Raw genomic sequence first — 20,692 nt, forward strand, 5'->3', positions numbered from 1 at the left:
AGCCTGCGCATCCGGAGCCTGTGCTCCGCAACGGGAGAGGCCACAACAGTGAGAGGCCCGCGTACCGCAAAAAAATAAAAAATAAAAAAAATAAAAACTACAATGAGGTATCACCTCACACCAGTCAGAATGGCCATTATCGAAAAATCTAGAAACAATAAATGCTGGAGAGGGTGTGGTGAAAAGGGAACCCTCCTGCACTGTTGGTGGGAATGCAAAATGATACAGCCACTATGGAGAACAGTATGGAGGTTCCTTAAAAAACTAAAAATAGAATTACCATATGACCCAGCAATCCCACTGCTGGGCATGTATTCTGAGAAAACCATAATTCAAAAAGAGACGTGAGTTAAGTTTTATTTGGGGACCTTATTGAGGCCTGTAGCCTGGGACACAACTTCTCAGATAGCTCTAGGGAACTGCTCAGAAGAGATAAGGGAGAGCCAGGATATATATGAACTTTTTTGCTGGGAAAAACATGTAGTCAAGCATCAAAAGATTACTGCTAAGCACAAAGAACAGACACCTCAAGTTAATGATTTTAGGGCTTTTCTCTGTACTGGAAGATGCAAGAATCTGGGGTCATTAGACGTTTTTCCTTAAATATGCGTCTTAACTAGCTAAAAGGTCAGTGAATCCAACGCCCAGAATGCTTCCTGGTTTTCTCCATCCTGAATTCCGCTCAGGGCACACTGGTGGTGGGCAAGTGCAGTGGCTAAACAGGCTTGATCCTATAGAACTGGAACGGCAGGCAGCATTTTTTTCTTTACAGTGGTTTCTGGCATTGCATTTTTGTGACTTTTCTGTTCCGTTGTAACCTTGACTCAGTACCTATACCATTTTGAGCCTGAAAATGCACCCCCAGCCCCTCAGTCTAAGTTACCTTCTTTTGTCAATAGAAATCTCTTTTTACCTCCTTCAGAAAAAATTTCACTCTCAAGTGCGAGTCTCTGGAGGGGAGTGTTCAGGGTTAAGGACCAAGCCCTCAGGAAGGAAGTCGCCTGCCCTTGGGGAGGACGCGTCCCCACTCTCGGCTGCAGGAAAGCGCGGCCCCACAAGGCCTGTTTCTCCGTATGTAAATCGAGGAGGGCGCACAGAAACTAAGTTGGGTCGTTTAAGTTTTTACCTCTGAAATGCTTAGTGAGAAAAACAAAGGAAAACACTTTTCAGGAGTAAAAAATCCCCACAGGATGGCCCACCCCCCCACCCCGTGAGGGGTGCCCCTTTGCCCTCCTGCGGTTCAATTCCTGCCCATCCAACCCGTGGGAAAGCGGGAGACGTCGCCCGCAGGCTCGGAACTGCACGAGTCGGTTTAACACGGAAAAGTGAATCAGCTGCGGCCAGATTACGCAAAGGCCAGCGTTGACCTGCCTCCCGGGCAAGAGGCGGGCGCCGGGGCGGAGGGAGAGGGCCCGGGGAGGGGTCGGGGCGAGGTGGGGGACGGACGACCGGGAGGGAAAAGGAGCGGACCCCGACCGCCCGGACCCGAGAGGGGCGGCTCCAGGCGGAGCGCTCCCGGGGCTGGGCCGGGCTAGCGGGGAGGGGCGGAGCGACTGCGCGGACGGGGAGGACCCGGGGCGGCTTCGGCGCGAGACCGGCGCCGCGCGGGCAAAGGGGCGGGAGAGGGGGCCCTGGGCGGGGTTCGGGGCGGAGATCGGGGCGGAGGGGCGGACCCCGACTGGGCGGCCCGGAGAGGGAACAAGGGAAGGCGGAAGGACCGGGCGAGGCCGGCGGCCGAGTGCTGAGCGGCTCCCCTTCGCGCGGCGGCCGGATCCGCTGAGTCCCGGAGTCCCAGCCTCGCCGGCGCCATGGAGACGCGGCTGCTGTGGTTCTGCAACTGGAGCGTGCTGGGCGTGTGCGCGACGCTCAAGCTGCCGCAGATCTTCGCCGTGCTGGGGGCGCGCAGCGCGCGGGGCATCAGCCTCCCGAGCCTACTTCTGGAGCTGGCTGGGTAAGGCCGGGGCGATCTGGAGCCGACGGGAGCCCGGGAGACCCTCGACTCTAATACAGTAGGGGCGGGGGAAGCGGAGCCGAAAGCGCGGGCCTCTCACTTCCCCTCCGAATTTGCTGCTTCCCCCAGCCTTGCGCGGTAACGAAAGACGGCGCACGCCCATTTTACAGATGAGAAAACCGACACTCAAGGAAATCATCACTCCGCCCGTTAGTGACAAAACTAACCATCCGGTTTTGAGCAGGTCCGCTTGCACGTCGAGGCTCTCTCAGCTGCATCCTCCCTAAAGCCACCCCCACCATCCCCCACTCCGTTCTCGGGTCTCGGTTTCCTCGCTTGTAAAATGAGGGGTTGGACCCTCTGGCTTTTAAAAGTTACACCTTTGGGTGCGGGGGGCGCGGGGTGTCAGAGAACGTAGAGCTTTTTGGAGGGAGAGGAGGACTTGACCTGGACTTGGGCTTTATCTGGCGCTTGAAAAGCGGGAGCCGAGACTGCTCCAAGAGCCGGTTTTTCTATCAAAATCGGGAATGGGTGCCCTGATCCAGTATTTAAAAACCTGAACGTGACGGATGTTAACTAGACTTATTGTGGTGATCATTTCACAATATGTACAAATATTGAATCATTATGTTGTACACCTGAAACTAATATAATCTTGTATGTCATATCTACCTCAATTTAAAAAAATTTAAAAAGTACTATTCTAAATAAACAAAATAATAATAATAATAAAGACCTGAACGGTGAAAAGCGGAGTTGTAAGACTTGGTGGGGAAGACGTGAACCCAGCAGTCCAGCTCCTCGTCCTGCAAGGCGGGGCCCCCTCCCCTCTACTCCTCACCAGCCCGGGGACCCCAGTTACCCTCCGGTGGCTCTGAGGGCCGGTCCTCAGCGGAAGCACTCCTCGGAGGGGCAGTGGTCCCCGGTTTCCCGGGCCAGAAGGAAGGCAGCGGGGAGAGAGGGAGAAACAGGAGACCTCCAGGGCACAAGGGGTGAGGGGCCACCCATGGACCTGCGGGGTCCTACCCGGGACACCCCCATCTGAGGGGCCAACCGTAGGATGTGTTTGAGCCACAGGCCCCTTGGGGAAGCACATCCTGCCTCAGAGCCACCCCAGTTCTCTGAGGAAGACAGATAATTACTAGGAGGAGAAGTTCCCCATTCGGGGCAGGGGAGGCCCTGATCTGCACCCCAGGAGGGGAGCCACCTTGGCGTCCTCAGGCAGGAGAGGAGGTAGCCACGTAGAGAAAGGGGCCCTCCAGGCAGGGGGCTTGTGATCAGAAGTCTGGAGGCTGGACTGGAAGCAGTGAGGCCAGAGAAAGAGGCAGAAGACATGACCTTAGGTAACATGTTTAAAGCATCCGTGTGTGCAGATACACAGAGCATGTTGTCCCCATTTCACAGATGGGGAAGCCGAGGCCCCAGAGGTTAGTAACAGCCGGGGATTGTGAGCCCAGCACCCTAGCCCCGGAGCCTGCACTCCACTTAGGGCTCCACACTCAGCAGGTGATGCCTGCGGGACCAGGCCTGGCAGCCTCGGGAAGGTGGCTCAGCAGGCGGTGGAGGGGCAAGCGCTGGCTGGGGTCACCCAGAGTGCCGCCTGGGTGAGGGCCTGGGGCTTTGTTAACGCCACGTCCTGGCTTGGAAGGTGTGAGCCATTAAGTCCACATGGTCTGTGGAGGTTCTGGCTCACCCTGGGGGAGCAGGGGGCCTGAGGGGTCCTCACAGCCTGGGTGCGGGGATGGAGACAGACCCTGAAGGGACAGTGAGGGCATTTAGATTCGAAGGGAGTTGGCTGGCCAGGGTGTGAACTGGGAAGGCAGGAAGCTGGGGCCTCTTCTTCTGAGAGGAGTGGGACTCTGGGGTCTGTGTCTCCCACCCCTCCAAGCCGAAGCCTCTCCAGAGCTCGAATTTTCTTGAGGAACTGAAGAGTTGTCCCTTCTGTCCCCACCGCCAGCCTGGGCAGCACTCTGGGGGGCCACCAGACTCATCTAGGGATGTCCTTCGTCTTCAAAACACGGCCTCCCCAGCTCGCTGCTGGGCCCTACGTGCTCAGTCACTTCGAAGCCCTGCACAGGAACCCCACCCACCCAGGGATGGCTCTCAGCCCCCCTCAGATATCTTTCTCGGCCTGTGCGGCTTCTTGGGTTTGACCTTCTGAGGGATCTGCCTGGGGCCTCGAAAGAGCCCAGCCTTAGAGACAGGCAGGCCCGGGTCCAGAAAGCCCTGTCTCTTCTCATCCTGGTCAGTGGTTCTGTAAAATTCGTAAGATTTGTCTGGAACGGACCATCCAAGGGACTTGACAGACACCAGTGCCCAGCTTCAGAAATCGGGGAGATGATTAAAAATTGATATTGCATCCTTCTTATTCTGTACCTCCCTCCTTGACATTTGCAGACTCCCGCCACCAGTTCTAGGGTTTTGCAAACAAACCTGTGCTCCTGGGTGGCGGCCAGGCCTCCCGGCTGTGGGTCGGGTTGGTCCGAGCTCAGATGCGCCCTCCCTCTCCCCAGGTTCCTGGTCTTTCTCCGGTACCAGTGTTACTTCGAGTACCCACTGCTGACCTACCTGGAGTACCCCATCCTCATCGCACAAGGTAACCGACCCCCCTGCGCCCAGCCTCGGCCCTCGGGGCCCCTCCTCCCTCTCACTCGGAGCCTTTCTTTTCCAGATCTCATCCTCCTGCTGTGTGTCTTCCATTTCAAGGGGGATGTGAAACGGGCAGCACCATACATCGTCCTGTATCCTTTCAGCATCTGAGAATCCGAGATGGAACTGGGGGTGTTCCTTGCTAACAGGATGTTATTAAGCAGGGTCCTTTACCACATATGTATTCTTTCGGTTAAACTAAAAAAAAAAAAAGTCCCCAATGCAAGATTCCATTTGAGCAAATATCTCCACAGCCTAGAGATGCTCTAGAACAGTCCCTGCCCAGGGGCCACCCCTCTGAGACCAGGGAGCCCCATGGTGCCCTGACCCACCAGGTAGACTTAGTACCTTACTGCTGAGCTAGCTGCAGAAGCACTCCTGCTAAGAGCGACATTGTCCAAATGTATTCTTTAGGGGAAGGGAGATATTTCTTACTTCCCCCCAAATGTCCCCATGTAATAACGAGCATGTGTGGCGTGTAACACGCTGCCACTAACACACCTGGTCGGCTTGGCTTCTTACTGCCTGTTGGTGGGTCTGGGCTCCTGATGGCTGGTTCAACGTGAAAGTCAAGACATTAGGAAGGTCTCCGTGGGTTCTGGTCAGTCACACAGACCTGTTCCTGCTCACATCACTCAGCACCTTCGGTGAACGAGGGCCAGCCTTCCATCTTCACTCTCCTTGTAAAAACTCTTTTATTCTCTTGTTGAACTTCACTCTCCTTAAAAGGCCAAGAAAGCCTTTTGAATGGCAGTCAGTTAATCCTGCCACATCTGTGAAGTGATCTGAGCTGTTGATTTATATGTCTTCAGGGTGGAGGAGAGAGGGAGGGGACGGCCAGGCACTGAGGAGGTGGGCGTGGAGTGGTGGGAACGCCCCGTGCCACTGCCATCGGGGTGGCCTTGGGCACTGGCCTCTAAGCTGCAGTGGCCCCGTCTGTGAAGAGGGATCATAATGCCTGCCTTTTAGGGTTGTTTCCAGAACGAAAATACCAGGAGCACAGGACAAGCTGAGGGGGCGGCAGGGTCGTGGTGGCTCTCGTGCTTTTAAAAGCCTGTCAGCAGAGGGGAGCTGGGTGCGGACTGAGTCCTGACCCTCTGCTGTTCCATGGAGTTGTAAGCCCCCTGACTCAGTTTCCCTCTGCAAAAAAAGAGGGATCGTGTGGCTCTATTGCCCCTCAGCACTTCAAGGTCAGCCCCAGATGGTTAAAGGTTTTTGAAAACAGAGTACTTTGAAGAAATGAAAAGCATTGTGTGATTTACTTTTTAAATAAAATGCAACAGCTTATCTTTGTGCAAATGGTGAGGCTGTAGATTAGAAAACTTGGGTGCTGATGGCAGCTCTGTAGTATCAGCAAGATGTTTTATGACCTCCTTACGCCAATTGTGACTTACAGAGAGCCGATAAGCAGGGCAGCCATATTAACAATGCATTTGTTTTTAAGTAATAGTATGTCCCAGATATTACACAGGGCATACTTATGCTAAAAAAGTATTTGTTGTTGATCTGAAATTCAAATTTAACTGGGTGTCCTGTGTCTTTACGTGCTCAATCTGGCCACCCTACAAATGAGTCATCTCTAGGATCTCGATTGCTGCTACTACTGCTGAAGTTTTATAAAATGTATAGTTGGAATGAATGGAATGAGGTGCAATGGTACAAAATTGGGCAACGTTAGTTTAAGACTTGAATTAGAGAGTGTTCAAAAAGCAAGATTCCATCCACCTAGATTCAGGCTGCCTTTCTGGTGTTGACTAGTGTCTAGTTCTACTGACTTGGAGCACAGGGCCTTGTCTATTTCAATCTCTTCATTTAAATAATGTTATTAATTATAATCACAGCTGCCTGTTGGGTCCCTACGATGTTCCACAAAGCCATGAGGAGGTAGATAGGGCAAGGAATGTTAAGTCCATTTTGCAGATAAGCAAACCAAGGCCCAGAGAAGGAAAATGACTTGGCCCAGCTCACAGCAGAGGCTCCTGGCCGTCCCCTCCCTGGCCTGGCCACCACCTCCCTGTGTTTGCTTCTGCTTCTCTAGCCGGGCTGTCTTCCTGCAGCATCACTGAGTTTGATGAAAAGCTAGTATCATTCCTCCCATCTCCTAGCATTGCTCAACCCCAGCTGCGTCATTTTTACACTGGCGTTAGTGGGAAAGAGGAAATCAGTAAACAGCTTCACGCGACACCAGTTTTGCAGAAGACACCTGCTTTATCATTTGAACCTAAGTGCTTCACTGTTGACATTACGTTGGCGAGGTCTGCACGGTCAGGAGTTAAACCGGCAGTTAAAATCATCAGGGACGTTCTCAGCCCTAGCATCGGTCCGAGAACGCAGGGTTCTTTGTAATTTTCTTCCAGAATCTGCTTCTGTGCTTTTGAACTCCTAGAAGGTGTTCACTTGGATCATTTTTGTCTTTTCCGAATCTGACGAGGTCTAGCAGAGCTGTTCCCAGTTCCACACTTAGCTTAGGTGTGTAACCTCTCTGGTCTCGGTTTGTTTCCACACGCACGGGGTTGGGAGGGGAGTGGAGCTGCCAGCCAAGCCACTGCTGTGTCCCTTAGCACATGGTAAGCTATGTGTCTGCTTGGTTCATCCTCACCCTGCAGAAGTGGATCATAGATCTGGCCATGGTGAGTAAATCGCCCCTGGAGAAGAAGGTGTGTTCACAGCAGTCTGTCTACCTCTTCTCTCCACGCCACCTGCCCTGCAAAAAACTTTCAAACTGCTCATTTTTCAACTGTACCAAAGGATAGTGGGATGAAAGCCCAGTGCTATCCAAATATTAAAAACAGTATTCTCACTTAAATGTACGGCACAATTTTTTTACTTCCCTTTCTTTGGGGCCCTAGAGAACCGGATTGGGATCGGGTAGGTAGTAGTAGAATGAAGAACTGAGCATAACTTAAAGAGTTTCAGGTTATTATCAGGTAAATAATTACATATGGGCCGCGTACTCATTATTTTTCTAACTTCTCCCCCGCACTTTTTTCTTTTCTTCCTTGGAATAGGGTAAGCCCTATACCCTTTCTCCTTCCTTGGTTGAGGGCCAAAAATTCCCTGCTGTGAGAGTAGGATTCTGGCAGTGGGTCGGGAAGCATTTGACCACAGATCAAACGGCGGCTGACGGGAACTTCTCCACCCAATGGGAAAAGAAGCAGAACTAATTGGCGGTCACTGCCTGCCACGCCCAAGACTCCTGAATTGCCACCCTTTCTCCCTCCAACGTCTAGTCGGAAGGGGGACTTGGCTCTCAACCTTATGACACATGGAAAGCAGAGTAGTAGGGTTACCACACTGACAACGAATAATTTTTTAGTATAATTATGTCCCAAATATTACATGGGACAAACTTGTGCTAAAAAGTTATTTGTCGTGGCTTTGAAATTCAAATTTAACTGGGTGTCCTGTGTGTTTGCTAAATCTGGCCGCCCTACAAATAGGTCATCTCTAGTCTCTTCGGAGCTGCCACTGTGGTCACGTGGGTGCAGGTCTGGCTGTTTGGGGGGTGATGTTCCTTCACCCCCAGGAACATCATCCCGGGAATACACTGCTATAGGCTCGTCAGGAATCAGGTCCAAAGGCCGGAGGCCTCAGGTTTTTCTGTTTCGTCTGTTCCCTTCTCAGCGAATGCTCTATTCTGACCACACGGTGATGCTCTAATAGTTCATAACCTGTAGTTTCCTTTGTCCCTTGTCAAGCAGGGACTGTCCACAACACGTGTTTCCTGGGTGCCGACTCGACAGCAGCCACTGACGCCTCGGGACAGGGTGACTGGCTTGAGGGTCCTGGAGCCCCAGAGAGGAGAAAGAGCTTGGGTTTCAGAGCTCCCGCGGGGCAGCCAACCCTCGGATCCTGTAGGGGAGGGAAGCTGTTTGAATTCATGAAAAACCCAAGTTATAGAAGGTTTACAGTTCTCTGGCTTTCAAGAGCGAGCCCCAATTCAGATCGACAGATGGTTTCCACGGAAGTCCTACACTGTGATTTCGTGGTTAGATAAACTGATAAATCACGTCCTCTTAGTTCATTCACAAAGATATGATTAAAGTACTTAAAAATGACCGGCGCAACAGCCTGAGCCCCCTTCACGTTTCCCGTCCTGTTCTCTCTACTAGACTCTGTGTTATGGGAAAACCTAATAATCTGCAGTTGAATGTGTATCATAAGATTGTGCAGGCCTTGGTTATGCCCCCAAACAAGACCACTTCATGATTCTAAAGATGGGAAACCAGTAGACGGGGTGGTTCCGCTGGTGTAAAGCCTGGTGAACGGCAGGCAGCCTGGGCCTGGCTTAGGGTGGAGGGTGCTAGACTCTTACCTTGCTGGGGAGCAGAGGGCAGGAGCCTCACCACGTGGCTCATCAGAACAGCCAGAAACTCAGAGCCAATGCGCTCCAGCTTGCTGCTTTGAGTTTATGAGTCTGTCAGTGCAAAGCAGCATGGTTCCCCCCAGGCTCTGAAAGCATCATAATAGCTATACATCTATTTGTTTTTGGCAGGTGGGGACAGATAAGCCTTTGTAGCCATTGCAGATTCTTTCTTACTCTCAGCTTCCAACTACCTGCTACCCATCAGTTACTCACTAAGCAGTGGAATTGGTGGGTTATACATAAATGTCCCACTGCTGCGTCCATTCTTTATCACGAAACTTGGGTTTTGTCCTTGTACAAGTTGGTTATTACTTGACATGAAAATTTGGCTTCAAAAGCGGTATCAGGGAATTCCCTGGTGGTCCAGCAGTTAGGACTCAGCGCTTTCCCGCAAGCCACACGGCGCAGCCAGGAAAAAAAAGAATGCTTTAAGTATCTGGTACTCTTTCAGTATCTAGTTTCTGGTGAAACTAAGGAACTCCTAACTTTCTTCTGTTTTATCTTCAAACAGAATTTATGTACTTTCATCAGTGCAGCCAGTAAGTTTGCACAGCTCCAGTACCTGTGGAAAAGCAGGGACTCAGGAGCCGTGAGTGTGCTCACGTGGAGCCTGGCTTCATATACCTGTGCGGGTAAGAACAAACCTCTAGTTGGTGGGGTGTCCTTTGTCAGTGCGGGGTGTCTACCCAGAGGAGTGCGTTATGTCATAGACCCTCGAGCTTAAATCCTTTGCGAGTAACTATTCAGATAGACCCTCCTAGTGTATCCATATTTACAAGGCTGATTTAATGCACACCACTCTCCATTTTCTGCAAGTTGCTAAAAAAAAGTGAAAGCACACTTTTCTCCAAAAATCTGGCCTAATATTAACAGTCCTCTCTTGTTGTTTGAAAAGCATCTTGAGTTTGGTTATATTGAATCCACTAGCTTGTTTTAAAAATGTGAATGTTTACGATGTAACAGATTAAAGAGATGAGAATCATACATTGGCTTTTGCGAATGAATGTAATTTGCAGCAGTGGAGTTTTTCTGGAGCCATAGTGTTTGGTCTCAACTTTAGAATTTCCACTGTTCATTTGGATTCTTGCAGGAACTACTGAATATATGCTATATTTAGGTAGGAACATTTAAAAAATTCAGAGCTATTACATGAATTAGATTTACTAGTTTTAGATATTTGAATTATACTTCTTCATGTTTCGTCTATATCTTAAAGGACCATTTTCTCCATCCAGGGTTCTCTTCTACCCAAATCTTTCAAGAACAGTTAGCATATATTCCTGCCTTTAAAACGGAAAGATATTAGCTAAATACCAGAATGTCTGAGAAGTTGATATTTATTGCTGAAATTTTGCTTTTACAGCAAGAATAGTGACAACTTTAATGACCACCAGTGATCTTACAAGTAAGCAAAATATTGTCCGGCCCACTTCTTTTGAATTTTATGCCATCTGTGCCTCCGTCACTTGTAAATTGTCTTAGGGTTTAACGGAGCCAGTTAGCCCCACTGGAGGCCAGCGACAATATATTCCTGGTCCTCATCAGTCACCAGGTATAGTGTTAAGCATCTACTTGCCGTACCTGGGATAGAATATGCACAAGATAGTAGATTCCTATCTTCGTGAAGCTTCCACACCAGCAGTGGAAATGAACAGTGAAGTAATCACACAATTAACTATTGAAAAGTATTGTGAAACATTTTTTGAAAGAGTAGGACAGGATGAGCACCTAACATGGGAACCTGACCTAGTTCGAGGGAGCTGGGGAGATTAATTTGAAGAACAGAGAGATCGGGGAGGAGGGAAGAGATTGTTACAAGGAGCAGCGTGTGTGGAGGTCACGAGCAAAGAGGATGGAGAGCGCACCAGTAGGGCTGGCGTGAGAGCACGGGGGCGGGTCTAATGAGAGGGAAGGAGGTGGTAGTGGCCAGATGGTCCAGAGCCTCAGAGAACTGCCCACAAGCAGCAGGAAAGGGAGTGACGTAATCATTCAACTCCATGTCCTTGTTCTGTTATTTTTAAAGGAATACTGTGATGGAGGAGGAAATAAAACATACCTGGGTTAACCTAAAGAGAATTTCATTAATTCCTTAGGTTGAGTTTTCAACTCCCAAATTAAACATATAAATTTTTGGAAAATGATTAAAACAGGTGGTGTCACCCATTCTATGAAGACTAGAATATGTCCCTGGTGTGTAAACCTTTTAAATAAGCTAACCATTGTCTGAGAAATATCGCTACGGAACAGCAGGGTGCATTTGCTAGTCCCTTCCCGGAGGCTTTTATCTTTGGTTCAAATACTTTCCATCAGCTCTGAGAGAAGGAGTAAAAGTGTTCTGGCCAAAGCATAAACTTGGGTCAAGTGGGGAAGGGAAAAGAGAGACCTGAGTCTTCCCTACAGGACTTCAAGAATTCTCTGCTTGGAAAGGAGAGTCAAACCATAATTAAACAACAAAACAAACCTCATGTTAATTGTGATTTGTTCTGTATCTAAGGTGACAGCTGTTCCTGAAAGTGATCAATATATCTGAGAATAATCTTTTAAAAACAGTTTAGCTATCTTAAAAGTGTTTTACAACCCCAAAGATACATTAAATCTCATAAACCTTATTTATCAGGAGAGTGTCTGTCAAGTCACTAAGGTTATTTTTTTCTTTTTAACGAAGAGCCACATTTTCATGGTTACCTCAATATAAAACATGCTTTGACGTTTGGGCTAGTTTTTCACAATTACCTTAACTGAGTGCGGTGTACCACCTTTGCTTAATTAACATGGAATGTTCTGAGACACCACCACCCTCAAGACTTAAAAAATGAGTAACGGGGTTTTAAAAAGTTGTAATATTTACCAACCAGAGTCAGATTCCTCCAAATTAAGCATTTAGGATGAAATTATTCATGAAATCAGGCCAAGTGACCAAAGGTAGTCATGATAGGAAGATCATTTTTCCAGAAATATTTGGAACCAAAGTTGTTCAAAAGTCCACATGATTCATAGTTCTGTTTCATTTGGGGGGCGGGGGGGGGTGGGCTTCTCCTTAGAGAAGGTGATTTTGTTTTATGTGAAAACAGTTTTTTTTAACACATACTTCTTCTTTTTGACTGATTTCAGTTCTTATACGTTTTGTGATCATGCTGGCCTTAAATACATGGGTAGCAGCTACAATACTTCACTACCGCAAGACCGATGTGAAGTCTGAATGATGGATATATTATTCCCACACACAGAGTGGAGTTTGAATAACTGAACCAGAGGGGAAAAAAGCTCATTGCTAAACCAGGTCTTTTATAAATTTAGCCAACCGTGCCAAAGGTATTTTAGACTTGCAAGAGCCCGCTTAAACGCTTGTTTAAAAACATCGATTTTTAAAATCCCTGTCCCCATTTCATTAGGTTAAGGTAGGGTTCAGACATCTGCAGTTCTGAGAAGGCTGGTGATTGATGGAAGCCTCCCAAGAAGCCCATTTTGAGGAGACAGCGCTGACCCTTATTCTTAAAGTCATGATTAAGTTCCCTCCAAAGAGCTACCTACATCTACTTCTCAGCTTTCACAATCTTTTAAAAAATAAATCCTCTCCGCAACACAGACGAACATGAATGGAGTGGGATTTTGCTCAAGTGGAATTGTCATAAATTACCAGAGTTCACTTTCTGGGACTAATGTTTAATTGTAATACAGACATAACAGGATGGCCTTATTGTATCATATTACCGTATAATACCTCCTTAGGTTACAGCAAGGATACGAAGGCAAGCAAAAATTTAACTGGCTTGAATTCATATACCAAAGTAATCCTTTAACTTCATACTGTGCCTTCAAGTAATTCGTAACAAAAGGTACCTGCAGTCTCTACTCATGAAGAGGCAATCCCAATATACTTTCTGATTCAAGCACAATGCTGCCGTTTTTAAAAGGATCACACCTACACAATACCATTACTGGAATTTGGTACAAAATACAGCCGACCTCGACCAGGTTTTGCCTATTGAAAGTATATGCAGTGCAGGGTATTGCTACCAAGTTCTTATGGATTTTATTCTCATTATAGTATCATACTCTGAACATGATAAGATTACTGTACACTTTTTCCTGTAAAAGCTTATCAACTCTACCATTTTAAGAAGTCTCTTTCCCCTAATAATTGAATGGCATCATTCTATTATATGCAATAAGTAAATGATGCTTACTAGAAAATGTTTGTTTCCTATGTAAAATAAACTTTATTTTGAACTCTTCTGAGTCTTAAAACTCAATTGTTTAAATGTGATTAGTTTTAGGTTATGTAAAATGCAATTTTAAAAAATATAAACTGTGGTTAATCCTTTTAGAACGACTGCTTGGGACCAGCAGGAAGAGAAACATGGCATCTAAAAGTAAATAATAAATCACTCTGTAGTTTTAAAAATCATAGTTATCAGGGCTTCCCTGGTGGCGCAGCGGTGGAGAGTCCGCCTGCCGATGCAGGGGACACGGGTTCGTGCCCCGGTCCGGGAAGATCCCACGTGCCGCGGGCTGGGCCCGTGAGCCATGGCCACTGAGCCTGCGCGTCCGGAGCCTGTGCTCCGCAACGGGAGAGGCCACAACAGTGAGAGGCCCGCGTACCACACACACACACAGACAAAAATCATAGTTATCATTTAAAAAAATCCAAATGAGTCTTTTCTCATATGCAGTTATAATCTGACCATTAGTATAAATTATGTGATTTTTAGTCCAGCATATTTTATTTAGATATACTTTGTCAATGCTTAAAGTAACTCCTTAAAGAAAATATACTATCCTAGGTGAAGAGTTCTCCATTTCTCCCCTTTAGGAGGGAAAGGAACAAACATTAGAGCTACCTGGTATTCTATACACATCATCATACTTAATCCCGCAACAATCCTATAAGTGAACAATCTCCATTTTACAGATGAAAACACTGAAGCCCAGACTGAATAACCTGTGCCAGATCAGATGGTTAGCAAGTAACCTAGAAAAGACCCCCAAAAAGTGCTTTCTAGAAAACCACCTGTCAGCACAGTATTCCTAACAAAACAGGCTCCCCTGCCTTTTCCTTATCCTCGACACTCAAATGAGATTCTGAAGTTTGCATGCCCCTTAAAATACTGACATTAAATCAGACACAAACGCCTAGTGGAAATTCGATTTTGTATTCTCCATGAATTAAATGATAGGGCTGAAGATTCCCAAGTCGGTAACCTTAGTTGAGACTTCTTTGCTATACCCATCTTTCAGGGTAGGTAATTTTGGGGGGTAAATTTTAGAAGGTTGCAGCATTCCAGGACTATTTCACAGGAAAAGTATGAAAATGCTTATGTCTTAATTTCTTTTATTTAATTTTTTAATATAAAAAGCAGGCATAAAATACAATTACATTACTACAAAGATGCAACAAAATTAAAAAATATCAGGGGGTATGATTTTTGTTCAAGGGGACAGCTGATCAAATATTTATGATTATCTAAACCATGCAGTTCATAACTTATTACAATTCCAAACAAAACTATTATGGGGAAGGGAATCAAGGAGAGGCCCCCCAAGCATAATATTCAGCACTGTCACACAGTGCTTATCTTCAAAGTGCTTTACAAACCAGCTATGGTATCTTCACAATATAGGGAAACTGACATCTTATCCCAGGGGAGGAGTGGTGAGTCAGTAGCAGTGTCAACAGAGACCGAGAAACTCAGAAGTGACTTGCTTTCATCAGATTTTTAAAACATGTTAAAGTATGTTTCAATAAGGTAATATAGTGTCCAAGTTTCTCTATTTTACCACCCAAATCCTGTAAGAATAGATTAACAGCAGCAGCATAACTTCTTAAGTTGTGGTTTGGCAACCTGGAGTATTGCTTCTTGAGGATCTGCACATAAACTGGGATAAAGGAGCTCCTTCAGAGCCAGAATGGTGTTAACTCTAGCATAGGTTAGTTTTAAAAACACTAACCTTTATTTTAGATTTATTGGTATACTTATCCTTTAGTTAGCTCCAGAGCGTTTTAAACTTTCAGACAGATTTTTTTAAATGTTGCTTCTAGATAGCATTTTTTTAATTAATACTTTTCAAAAATGCGCTATACAGTAATCCTGGCATCGGTTTTCCTTCTACTTTGTCTCACTATTCCCACAAAAGTAAAAAAATCCAACTAAGAAAATCCCAGTATTCACTACTTCTTAGTTCTCAAAAGGAGGTATTTATGGCTCTAGGAGAAATCAAGGTGTGATGAAATAAGCAACTTTTGGTCTTAAATTTATCCTGGAAGTTTTGGAGCCTCAAGAAAAAGAGAAGCTGGCACAAAATCAGGCTGTTAAACCAAGTCAATGTCATATTTAATAAGTGTTGGGAAGCGAGCATTTGGATGGGTGTATGCACTCATGTAGGTAGGTGAAACCAGGAACAGGGAGGGTATAAAGCAAATTCTTACCCAAGGTCAGAATTTTTTATTAAGCACATTTCCATTAGTTGAACAAACCTTATAAATCCTTATGTCAAACCACATAATGTGAAGAATCTTCATGGAGAGATTTTTTTTGCCCCTTAGGATATCTTTTTCCCCCCCAAAAAACTTCACATTAATTTTCCTCGTATAGTTGCATCACACCATGATTCTCCATATTCTTTAATATATACAGCATTCAAAATTTAAACTTTTGCCATTTTTACTCAAATATTTCAATTACTCATGTGTAAACTTCAAATTATTTCACCTTAATAAAGTTTATTAAAAATATATATATATATATACTCTCCAATTCAGAATAATATGATAGAGCCTCCCATAGTGTAACAAAATCTTTATATAAAATATTAATTCAGTCTCCTTTTAACAAGTCTAATGAATGGAAATATTTATTCTATATAAATTTTATATATTTTTCATTTTTTAATCTTACTTTAAAAAAAAAAAAAAAGAAAGAGCTGTGCCCCAAACCAGAACATACCTGCAAGGGAAATGGCATGCATATCTAGTTTTAGCACAGAGAGCATGAAAGAGTGCAGCCTGGATAATGTAATAACAAGATTCAGTTTCAATACATCAGTAGCCAAAGGCCACTCTTCAATTTCCACGATAGTGTCTATAATTGGGGATCTAACTCTTTAAACACCCTACACTGACCCCAGAAGGAATCAATGAAAAAGGTCTACTTCCTTCATAGAAATATTAGATGATGTATTTCAATATCACACCAAACTCTGTGTATGTATATAAAGAAAGACTGATAAAAGACTACACAATTTTTTTTAACTTGATTCTTACTGATGTACACTGTAGCAGTATAAAACATACACTTTTCTGGGATAATGAGAAATAAAGCAGGAATAGTCCTGCATAAACCGTTAACTTTAACAGCATTTAAAAAAATAAAAATCAAGTTAAGTGCCTTTGAGGCAACTTCTTCCCAGTCACCAGTTTTCTTAACCCAATACTGAAATATTGCCATACACAGTTGTGTGTTTAAGGGATCACATTTAAATATTTAAAATATATCTACAGTATGTCTTAGTTTTCTCTGTATTTGAGATAAATTTTTGAATCTTGAGTGTGAAAATGTAAAAATAGTCACAAATATCTTTATCAGAAATAAAAACATACCTAGGGTAGCCAGGAAATTAAAAGAAAACATTTCATAGTCACACACTAATACTGAGGTCTGTAAAAAGGGTTGGATGAATAATAGATATACATAAAAGATATATTAGTTCCAATACTATCCATTACTGTTTCTATCACCAATACTTAAAAAAAATTCTCTTATACAATCAAAATAGGCTGACATTGATAACTATTATGTGTAAAAATAGTGCACTATTTTTCTCCTGCAAAGCAAATTTGCATCCTAAGAGCTGGTAAACACTTGTTCTTTTTTTTTTTTTTTTTAAATACAGAAAAGGGTGGAGATTTTGAAAAAAATTAAATTAAGGCATTCAAAATGGATAAAGTTGCCTATTATGAAGCATTAGGAAACTGATATAATTAACTTCAAACTTCTTGTTACAGTAATTGCTTAAACATGAACATGCAGCTTCCATCAGGTACACACAAATGAGTGATATAAACTCCAACATTATGGCTTTATACAAATGCATAGTTGCAACTGTAGTAAGTAATGATATCTGATTAATGTTTATAAAAAAATAAAGTGGGAAGTTAAAAAAACCCTCTTGCAGTATTACAGTACTATATAGATGTGTGTGTGTGTGTGTGCACGCGCGCATGTGTATATATACATACACACACACACACACACACACACAGTATAATGGTCACTTCTTAAAGATGCAGTCTATATCACTGTAGTGGAATCCATTCCCAGATTCTTCTGGCAAATGTGCTGGTGAAATCTCTCTGCTGAAGCTGAAAAGATGATTTCTTTAACTCTTCTCAATCCTTTTATTCAATGTAGTGTGAGTGATGCTAAGAGAGCTTTATGGAACAAGTTTGGAAGAGCTGCACATGATATTCTTACTCTATTAACCAATCACTGTTGGTTCAACTTGTTGCTCCAAAGGAGCCCAGAAAAATCTATCCAACATTTAGAATTTATATCGCAGGAATAAAGGGAACATATATGTGTGTATCAGTCTCTCAGGAAAATATAGCTTTTTAATAAATTTTGGGCCATCACATTTCAGTCTTGTTTCAACTGTAAGAATATGATCACCTTGAATAATGACTGCATTCATAGAAGGCAGTTAGCTGGAAAGAAAAGGAAAATAAAGTTAGTTGATACAGTGAAATAATTTAAGAGATTGTTATCAGTTCTTTGAAAAGGCATTCCATTTACATCAAACTATATAGTCTTCCAACTACTATACTTTTAACACCTGAATCATGCATAAACATTTACTGTATTACTTTTCTTATTTTTAGGTACATGCAATTACATTCTTCCTCATATTTTCTCACACTGGCCACAGACATGACACACAAGTTTTAATATGGTTAACTGAATATTAGGGTGAGACAATATGCCACTGAATAATTCAAGTGAATGTCAAGTTTGACTTGGGGTTTAACTGTTAGCTGCCTCATGTAGCTGAAAGAAGAGTGCACTTATGGACCAGGTTCTACTTGACTGACCCTATGCCACATTTTTTAAATCTATGAAATGGGAACAAACACGTTGTAGTAAATATGTGTAAAAAATACTCTGTAAATCCTGGTTATAAACAGATCCCAATAATGTGTGATTTAAGTATGTATTTCGCAACATGTTGCTCAGGTTAAGATAGACATTACTTCTTTTAAATTCATTCCATATAAAAGGTTTAACTCACGAGTTTCAATTTTCATTCAAATCTCTGTTAGCCACTATTAGCCAAACCACATTTTCTAAAAGCACAAGAGCTTTCACAGCATACCATTAGCATTCCTCAGCAAGAGTAACATTAAATTTTCAAAAAGTAAACAATTCACATCACAAAAATAGCCAAATCAGAAACAGCCAGTTCACAGCATTTATTAGACTTACAAAGTTTTTATGGTTTCAATTCTTGCAAGTTAGAAAGAAGGAAAGAGGAGGGAAGGAGAGAGGGGTGGAGGGAGAAAGGAATCCCATGCTATGTTCACAAACTAATACAGTTGTAGGAACTTGAAAACACTGTAAATTTTACTTCTTTGCATATGGCTTCTTTGGAATGAACAGAAAGTACCAGAATTAGCTCCATTTGTTATTTCTACATGTTTCATTCCTGAGATAAAAAATTACAATTCCAACTGCATTGAAAATATATAACCAATAAAGAATCTGAACATAGCAATTCACTTTTATACTTAACATGGAAATTTCAGTTAGAAACTTGTCTGAAAACTACTTTTCAAATAAGTACTATCAAAAACAACTTAATAAAATTTCAAACTGGTCAAAAATAATGAAAACCCGAAGTGCAAACCACATGCACTACTTGGAAATACTAAAACAACTCATTTCTCATTTTTTGATTTACCCCATTTACTTCTTCAGAAATCAAAAACATCGTCATCATCATCACCACCATCAACATCATCAAATGACCAATCCCAGTCTTTAAATGCCAAATCAAGCAATCTGCAATAGGAGGTTTGCAAATTTATACTCTAACACTCTTTAGAAACGACAGTTTCATATGCTATGATCAAAAAAATCACACTTTGTGCTGTAAGCATTTTAACTTTCCCTTCACTGATAACAACATGATTAAAATTAAGATGGAAGCACACAGGGAAATCTTCTTTCTCTTTACATGCAAATGCATATAATCATGCTGACCAGGTATGTATGCTTTCCAAACTACCAGAGAAGTGAGGACAGAGATAATATTTAGGGGTAAGACACGATCTTCTTTCCACTGGGCCCACATGAAGACGTAACCACCCTGATGCCCAGTTTGACTTAAGAACTGAAAGCTCAGTAACGGTGTCAATGTTCCCGTCACAAAAGTGCCCAGTTGGCTCACATTTTCGCAGAATTGTACCATAAGCCCTAGTATGAAAGGTGAGTAATATTAAGAATGTAGCTTTCTCAATTCCAGCAGGACCCTGCTTTTTCAACGGGTCACCAAAAGTTAAGCCTTCCATAAAAAAAATACAGATAAAGGGAAAAACAAAGGTAGATAAGCAGCATTAGCAACTTATCTTGGCCAAATAAACTGGACTTAGAACAGGGGCATGTGTGGTCTTTTCTTTCCAACCCAACCCAACCATCTAATAGTGCAATCATTTTTATTTTTAAAAACAGGAGTAACTTTCTCATTGTTTCTAACTGTGACGTTCATGAATACATTTGTGCCAAGGACCCATCTATGGTCACTGTGTCAGTGGTTTTTAAACTTTAGTGTGGTATGAGTTACCCAGTGCTATGTATAATGCATATTCCCAGGCTTCATCTCAAGAGATCCTGATATAATTAAATTGGGGGTTGGGGGCTGGGGGAAGTATTTGCATTTTAAGATGAATTCTGAGATGAATTCTGATGCAGCCGCTTGACTTTGAGAATCATTGACAGAGTAGGTTGATGGATGATTTACCCGACTCAAATTACTCCAATATGTGCTAAATGCAGAATATTTGATTAATAAGCACACAAACTTAGATACAGTTATTTATTCATTTAAAATATATCACAACCTAGTATATACTCATACTCATTTTTTTAGGCTTACATGTAAAGTAAGTTTTAGCGATGGTTTCAACTCTTTACTACTTGGGAGACTGAGATCAGTAAACCTTCCTGGGTATCCAAGCCCCCGTTTTAGCATACTTTATGAAAAATCTGCATTTCATATCTTTCCAAAACCTTTGGAGAATGTGTGGAGCGTGTGCCCATGTTTAAAAGTCTCCTGACTAGGCTATCAGCGTAATGCCCGACGAGACTTCCCTTAAAACCTCTCCCTCCTCCCCTCCCACTCAGTCATCTAATTCTTGCCATTCCAACTTAAGAATCTTTTTTCTTTAGAGGGCGGCGACGGCTCGGGGCCGGGGCCTTTTGTTTGGGGGGGCCGGGGCCTTTTGTTTGGGGCGGCCGGGGCCCCGGAGCGGCGAGGCCTGCGGCTTCCCCTGCTCGCTCGGTCCGGCCGCCTCTCGCGGGGGTGGGGGTCCGCCCCCTGGGCCGGGGCCTCGTCTCAGGTGGCCCCGCCCCGCCCGGCCCGAGGGGAGGAAGCGGCCCAGCCACCGCCCTCTGCGCTCGGGACCGAGGTTGCCTCTCGCCCCTCGGGCCGACGCCATGAAGATCAAGCAAGGATGC

At 44.1% G+C, this 20,692-nt stretch overlaps 2 protein-coding genes across 7 annotated transcripts in view; one reads left to right on the forward strand and one right to left on the reverse strand.

Annotated features, from left to right (window-relative positions):
• The first annotated feature begins 1,698 nt into the window (after positions 1-1,698).
• Positions 1,699-13,095, forward strand: SLC66A3 (solute carrier family 66 member 3). Of its 5 annotated transcripts, none has more exons than XM_007127628.4 (8): positions 1,699-1,951; positions 4,465-4,547; positions 4,623-4,692; positions 7,173-7,230; positions 8,299-8,367; positions 9,478-9,598; positions 10,330-10,371; positions 12,078-13,095. In XM_007127628.4, exons 1-8 carry the CDS (start codon positions 1,809-1,811, stop codon positions 12,167-12,169), a joined length of 678 nt encoding a protein of 225 aa, XP_007127690.1. In that variant the 5' UTR covers positions 1,699-1,808; the 3' UTR covers positions 12,170-13,095. The 5 variants fall into 5 exon arrangements, with proteins under 5 accessions (XP_007127690.1, XP_007127691.1, XP_007127695.1 ...); XM_007127629.4 differs by having other exon boundaries at positions 8,302-8,367; XM_007127633.4 differs by lacking the exon at positions 10,330-10,371 and having other exon boundaries at positions 12,359-13,095.
• A 1,230-nt stretch (positions 13,096-14,325) lies between these two features.
• The window catches only part of ROCK2 (Rho associated coiled-coil containing protein kinase 2), a 141,548-nt gene continuing 135,181 nt past the window's right edge, over positions 14,326-20,692 (reverse strand). The window contains exons 34-35 of one of the 2 annotated variants that reach the window (XM_028497012.2): positions 18,918-19,018; positions 14,326-17,667 (exon numbers count right to left, since the gene is read on the reverse strand). In XM_028497012.2, coding sequence (XP_028352813.1) covers positions 18,931-19,018 — 88 coding nt within the window. In that variant the 3' untranslated portion in view covers positions 14,326-17,667; positions 18,918-18,930. The remainder of the gene's footprint in view (positions 17,668-18,917; positions 19,019-20,692) is intronic. The other variant, XM_007127626.4, reaches the window with a different exon arrangement.

The sequence above is a fragment of the Physeter macrocephalus genome, chromosome 12 (assembly GCF_002837175.3).
Source record: "Physeter macrocephalus isolate SW-GA chromosome 12, ASM283717v5, whole genome shotgun sequence".
NCBI classification, from domain to species: domain Eukaryota; kingdom Metazoa; phylum Chordata; class Mammalia; order Artiodactyla; family Physeteridae; genus Physeter; species Physeter macrocephalus.

Bases quoted from the DNA above. Each gene is read 5' to 3' on its own strand.
- SLC66A3 (XM_007127628.4), top strand. From the start codon at position 1,809: ATGGAGACGCGGCTGCTGTGGTTCTGCAACTGGAGCGTGCTGGGCGTG. The intron at 1,952-4,464 runs GTAAGGCCGGGG...CCCTCTCCCCAG, and splicing joins CTACTTCTGGAGCTGGCTGG to GTTCCTGGTCTTTCTCCGGT. The intron at 4,693-7,172 runs GTATCCTTTCAG...GCACATGGTAAG, and splicing joins GCAGCACCATACATCGTCCT to CTATGTGTCTGCTTGGTTCA.